At 35.3% G+C, this 7,028-nt stretch overlaps 1 protein-coding gene across 1 annotated transcript; it reads left to right on the top strand.

The window, feature by feature from the left end:
- Positions 1-1,428: 1,428 nt before the first annotated feature.
- On the top strand, positions 1,429-6,581 carry LOC132626079 (protein argonaute 7). Its single transcript, XM_060340806.1, has 3 exons — positions 1,429-1,949; positions 3,340-4,597; positions 4,931-6,581. Exons 1-3 carry the CDS (start codon positions 1,619-1,621, stop codon positions 6,390-6,392), a joined length of 3,051 nt encoding a protein of 1,016 aa, XP_060196789.1. The 5' UTR covers positions 1,429-1,618; the 3' UTR covers positions 6,393-6,581.
- Positions 6,582-7,028: the final 447 nt, after the last annotated feature.

The following is a 7,028-nucleotide window of genomic DNA, read 5'->3' as shown; positions in this document are numbered from 1 at the left end:
AATTTTAAAAATTCTTTGCCAATATTATTTGATCAAGACTCCAAAAGTGCTTCTATGAAAAAGCTACTTTCCAGCTTCTAAAAAATAATTGCTCTTATTATCAATACCGCTTACTTATTTTTTAAAAGACTTGGCCAAACACCTCTTTTTTAGAATAGGTTAAAAAAGATTTAAAAAAATTAGTACTCCCTCCGTCCCAAAAAGATAATCCACTTTTGACTTGGTACAAAATTTAAGAAATAAAGGAAGACTTTTGAAATGTATGGTGTAAAACCAGCCTTAGATATTTGTGTGACTGTAAATCATCTCTAAATATAGAAAGGAGATAAATTTTTTGGAATAGCCTAAAAAGAAAAGAAGGATAATTTTTTTGGGACAGAGGGAGTATATTTTACTTTGGAGTAACTTGGTGAAACAGTAAATTAGTCAAAATTCAACCACAAAAGGAAAAGGGTAACAAGAAGTGTTGAACACTTTATAATAAGTTACAGTACTGAACTGTGAGTCAAAAGGAATACCAAAAGGTTATTCATTCATTACATACATACACACACTACTATAACAACACTATACACAAAGATTGCATAATTCCAAGAATTCCTACTAGATATATGCCCTTCTTTTAGTAGTGAAATTGTGTACCTTATTTTGTTTTTCCTTCTTTCAAGTTTACAGTATAGGGAGGTCCCTCTTTTTCCCCTTTGTGTGAAAATTCACCTGCATCATACTCTCATTCTTGAACTTTTGACTTGGGAAACCACATGAAACTAAAACACAACTTCCTCACCCCAACCCCTACCCCACATACCCCCATACTACCCTCTTTTTCCTCTGGCCCCACTTTTTCTCTCCCTAAGAAGTTCATTGAATATATACAAGTTATTTCTTTCGGTTAAAAAAGAGTGTTCACTATCGACATAGCTTTTTACTTTTTTTTTTATTCAAAGAAGTATTCACTTATCAAATATTTTTTTTAATTAAGTGTTAAGTGATCAAATTTCAATACTGATTTAATTAGAGTAATTTAGTCAATTTATCTATTTTTATCTTGAAGTTAATATTTTCTTAAAGAGTGTGCAAATGACTAAGTGAACACTCTTTTTGAACCGGAGGGAGTACTACATTAATTTTAAATTCAGTAACTTAAAATCTCCAGAATCCCAAATTTATAAGTTTCAAATTCTAGTTTTGCCTATGCCCCTGCCCTTATAACTTATTCCCTACCCCAGAGGCGGAGCCAAAATATAGTAATATTATACGAGTTCGCACGAATTTAGTAACTTTTACCTAAATTTTGAATAAATATATATATATTAAGAAATTGACTAAATATTTTAATCAAGAGCTGAATTATTATTATAAATTAACTTAATATTATACGAACTCATAAACTTCAAATACTCTATCCGGTCTCTGCCCTACCCCCGACCCTACGCTCTTCTTCCTCCACCCCCTCCCTCTCCTGTTGCCCCTGCAATAACTACTGCTCTACTTGCTTACTGATAGTACTTATTATCAGCAGAAGTTATTCTTATATATCTCATTATTCTCTCTCTTTCTCTCATGCAAACAAACCTTTTTACTCATTTCTTTTTTTCTCTTTCAAACAACACAAGTTATGGAAGAAACTGAAGAGTCAAATACAAGCAAGAAATGTAACTCTAAACCAACAACTACCAAACTGTATGCTAACAACAACAACAATCCTAATAGTAACAATAACAATAATCATCAGTATATTGCTTTTGGTTTTCACAACAATAATAATCAAAATCAATACCAAACTTATCCTGCTCTTCTCCCTTTACCTCCTTCTACTATACCTTTACAATTACCTTTCCCTCAAAATCATAACTTCAGATCAAGAAACCATTTTCAGAAACTTCCATTGAAGCAAAATAATCCACTTTTTGCCACCCCTTCTGATTCTAAGCTCCAAGAAATCTCAGGTAAATTAAAATTTGACCCTTTTTTTAGAACCCCTTTAGTTTCTTTAACATTTTTATGTATGTTCAAAATAATTGTTTAAAAAAAAATCAGATTTTTCTGTTGAAAGTAGAAGGATTTGGAGCCTAATTAGACTTCTTTTTACACTAACTATATTATATCTAAAGCATGAAAACAATACCTTCTGTTTTGGTGGAGTATTTTTTTTTTTGTTATTTTCTGTTTTGTTCAAATTTAATCCACAAGTTGTTATTCTTTGGTTAATATTAGAGGAGCACTTCATGACATTAACATTGTGCTTTCATTTTATGTATTCTCTCAAAATGAAAAAAAAAAGATTAGTTTTTTCTGCAGAAAGTAGAATGATTGGACTTTAATTTGACTTTTTTTTTTTACTCTAATATATACCAAAGCATGACAATGGTAGCCTTTTGTTACTTTTTTAGTAGTGGAGTATTTCTTTTTTTTCTTTTCTTTTTGTAGTTTTCTGTTTTTTCTTCAAAGTTTTATTGCCAAAGATTGAAGCTTTAATTTATTCCATCAGTTGTTATTTTGGTTAGTATTAGAGGAACACTTCATGACATTAAAATTGTGCTTTCAGTTTATGAATTCTCTCAACATAAAAAAAAATCAGAGTACTAGATGAGTTTTTTACTTTTTATCATGCACCGTTTTGTTCAAAGTTTATTGCCAAGATTGAAGTTTGAATTTAATCCACCAGTTACTCCTAATATTGATTGGTTTTAGTATTAGAGGAGTACTTCATGACATTAACATGTGTGTGTGTGTTTTTTTTTTTTTTTTAAATTTTTTATATTGCATCTGTGGTTTCAGTTTATGAATTCTCTCAATATAAAGTGCAGAGTATTTGTTCAAAAGAAAAAATCAGTGTTGTCTGCAGAAAGTAGAAGGATTAAAGCCTAGTTAGACTTCTTTTTTCACTAATATATGCCAAAAGCATGAAAACAGTAGCCTCTGTTACTTCTTTATGAGTAGTTGAGTATTACTCCCTCTTTTCCAATTTATGTGTCATAGTTCGGATTTCGAGAGTCAAAATTAAGAATTTTGACTGTGAATTCGGACATAGGATCTTTAAGTTTTTTAAAATAAAATTTAGGTATTTGGATAAGTCACAATAATTAACTATTCAAAATATTTAAAAGCAATATGAAAAAATTGCAGAGAAAAACTCGCTTGACTTTTGAAATCCAAACAATGCTATATAAATTGAGACGGAGGGAGCACTTTTTATCATGTTCTGTTTTGTTTAAAGTTTATTTCCCAGAGTTAATCCACCAGTTATTGTTCTTTGGTTAGGTATTAGAAGAGCACTTCATGAAATTAACATTGTGCTTTGTATGTTTTATTCTTTTGATGTCATTCACTAAACAGCCTCAAAAGTGCTCCAAAGGCAAAATGATGTGTCCAAACAGAAAGATGGAAGGAGGGTCAAGGCTGCTATTGCCACTGCATCAGAATCTCTTGTAGTGGCAAAAAGACCAGATTCTGGTGGTATTGAAGGACCAGTAGTCTCTCTTCTTGCTAATCATTTCCTTGTCAAATTTGATCCTTCACAGAAAATCTTCCATTATGATGTTGAAATTTCGCCTCATCCATCGAAGGATATTGCGAGACTAATCAAGAAAAAACTTGTAGAGGACCATTCTGCTGTGCTTTCAGGTGCTCTTCCAGTTTATGATGGCGGAAGGACTATATATAGCCCTATGGAATTTCAAAACAATAAGATTGAATGTTACATCAGCCTACCGATTCCTAGTAGTGGCAACAACAACAAGTCTTTGTTACAATCCGGAGAAACGGTCAAGTTGCAGAAAGAGGGACAGCAGATTAAGCTATTCCGCGTTAACATCAAACTTATATCTGAATTTGACGGGAAAGAACTAAATAGCTACTTGAATAAAGAAGGAGATGATGGTGGTGGGAGTCCACTTCCTCAGGAATATCTGCACGCGTTAGACGTCGTTTTGCGAGAGAGCCCGACAGAGAAGTGTATAACAGCTGGGAGATCGTTTTACTCAAGTTGTATGGGAGGAGCAAAAGATATTGGGGGCGGAGCCGTGGCGCTAAGGGGGTTCTTTCAGAGTCTTAGACCAACTCAACAAGGGCTTGCTCTCAATGTTGATTTCTCGGTGACCGCTTTCCATGAGAGTATCGGAGTGATCTCCTACTTGGAAAAGCGCCTCGACTTTCTTCGCGACATTTCTCTGAGGAAAACGAGAGGGTTGACAAATGAAGAGAAGAAAGAAGTGGAGAAAGCACTAAAGAACATTAGAGTCTTTGTTTGCCACAGAGAGACCGTTCAGAGATATCGTATCTACAGCTTAACCGAGGAAGTTACGGAGAACCTCTGCTTTCAGGATCGGGATGGAAAAATTCTAAGAATAGTGAACTACTTCAAGGATCATTATAACTATGATATACAATATAGGAACTTGCCGTGCTTGCAGATTAGCAGAAGTAAACCTTGTTATCTTCCTATGGAACTTTGTATGATTTGTGAAGGACAAAAGTTTCTTGGAAAGCTTTCAGATGATCAGACTGCAAGAATACTCAAAATGGGATGTCAAAAACCAAGGGAAAGAAAGGCAATTATAGATGGAGTCGTGACCGGACCGGTTGGACCAACAAGGTAATTTCTGCCTTTGCAGCATGTTACCTTCTTTGTTATTATTATTGGGTTAATTACTTTTTGAACTGCTCTAAAACATAATAGCCGGTAACTATATATGTTTTGTAGTTTAAAAAAAATGTACATGTTTTGTATATTAAATATAAATATAGATATAATATATATACACACAATAGACATAGACATACATAATTATTGTATAGGTTTTGCTAGTGCCCATGATTAATTTGGCCGACGGGCCAAAAATGGAAAAAAAAAAAAAAGCCCTTTGTTTTTTGCTTACATTTTCTTTTTGACAGTACCTTAGTATTAGATTTGTTCACTTCTTGACAGTGGCAATCACGCGAGGGACTTCAAGCTCAAAATCTCTAGAGAAATGACTCAATTGTATGGGAGAATTCTTCAGCCTCCCAAGCTTAAACTAGGGAATCGCGGTCAGGTTAGAGATCTTATTCCTTCCCGTCATGATAGGCAGTGGAATCTTCTAGACAGCCATGTCTTCGAAGGTACTCGAGTTGATAGATGGGCGCTAATGAGTTTTGGTGGAACCTCTGATCAGAAGTCCAACATACCGAAATTCATAAACCAGTTATGTCAAAGGTGTGAGCAATTAGGTATCTTTCTTAACAAGAACACGGTACTTAACCCCCAGTTTGAACCCTTGCATTTGCTCAACAACGTAAAAGCCTTAGAAACCAAACTCAAGAAGTTACATAGAGCTTCATTTAAATATCTCCAACTTGTTATTTGTGTGATGGAGAGAAAACACAAAGGATACGCGGACTTGAAAAGAATCGCGGAGACAAGCATTGGGTTTGTAACCCAATGCTGTTTGTACCCGAACCTTGGCAAAATTAGCTCGCAGTTTTTGGCAAATTTGGCTCTCAAGATCAATGCCAAAGTCGGGGGATGCACAGTCGCATTGTACAATTCATTGCCTTCTCAAATACCACGGCTCTTCAAACACGATGGTCCGGTTATTTTTATGGGTGCGGATGTGACTCATCCGCACCCTCTCGATGATTTTAGCCCCTCCGTCGCTGCTGTAGTTGGTAGCGTGAATTGGCCAGCAGCCAACAAGTACGTCTCCAGAATGAGGTCACAAACACATAGGCAGGAGATCATTCAAGATCTCAGCACAATGGTCGGGGAGATTCTTGATGATTTCTATGAAGAGCTACTAAAACTCCCGGAGGGAATAATCTTCTTCAGGGACGGAGTAAGTGAAACTCAGTTCTTGAAAGTACTTAAAGAGGAGCTACAAGCAATTCGTGTTGCATGTTCTAGATTCCCAGGTTACAAACCTCCCATTACTTTCGTCGTCGTTCAGAAAAGGCACCACACGAGGCTATTCCCGTGTGAACTTGATCATCCGTCAGCAACTAAAAACCCGTTCTTCAACGAAAACATCCTACCAGGTACAGTTGTAGATACCGTGATCACTCATCCGAGTGAATTTGACTTCTATCTATGCAGCCATTGGGGTGTAAAGGGAACAAGCAGGCCGATACATTACCATGTTCTATGGGACGAAAACCAGTTCACTTCTGATGAGCTACAAAAATTGGTGTACAATCTTTGTTACACATTTGTGAGATGCACAAAGCCTATTTCACTGGTGCCCCCGGCTTATTATGCTCATCTAGCTGCATATAGAGGCAGGCTGTATCTTGAGCGTTCCGATTTATCTACTCCTCTAACAAGAAGTCCTAACATATCCCGCGTTGCACCACCAAAGACGACTCCTTTACCTAAACTCACTGAGAACATTAAAAAGCTTATGTTTTACTGCTGATGTTATGGCAATTGCACATAGATGATAGTTCTTTCTAGCTAGTCTTCTATATTGACATTTGAGCAGTTTGATCTAATGTAATTTTTATAGTTCTTTCTAGTTAGTCTTCTATATTTGAGAGTTTTAGCAGTTTGATCTCATGTACACATCAATTTTTATGTTGGCTAAATAATCGCATCTTTCCCCGTGTATTGTTGAGCTAATTCCAGAAAAATTGCTGGAATTTGGTTTAAAGCCTTTATTTTCGTTCATTTTCCTAACGAAGATACATCTATTCGTCTTTCTTCTCTTTTATTGTTTTGTTGTCGTTCTATGTTATATTCGGGGCAACAAGCTTTAGAGGAGCTCATTCAAGGATTACTTAAATTATTACCCAATAAAAAATGAGAGCTTTAGTTTCGGCTCATCGGGATAGATGTTCTGTGTATTGATATTTTTTTTTCTGAAAGGGTGTGTATTCAAGTTGTTTATTTCAAGAATAGGCTTGACCTAGTCAATTATGCCGGATCACGTAATGTCAATATATAGTTGTGAGTTAGATAGAAACCATAATGGTTAACGCGGACCTTCTATATAAGTATAAAAACATAAGTAAAAATAGAATTAGATATATATTTCAGAACTTACCCTCATTTT

Source organism: Lycium barbarum, chromosome 2, assembly GCF_019175385.1.
Source record: "Lycium barbarum isolate Lr01 chromosome 2, ASM1917538v2, whole genome shotgun sequence".
In the NCBI taxonomy this organism is placed as follows: Eukaryota; Viridiplantae; Streptophyta; class Magnoliopsida; order Solanales; family Solanaceae; genus Lycium; species Lycium barbarum.
The sequence above is the reverse complement of the archived record's forward strand: the minus strand, read 5'-3'. Positions and strand labels throughout refer to the sequence as shown.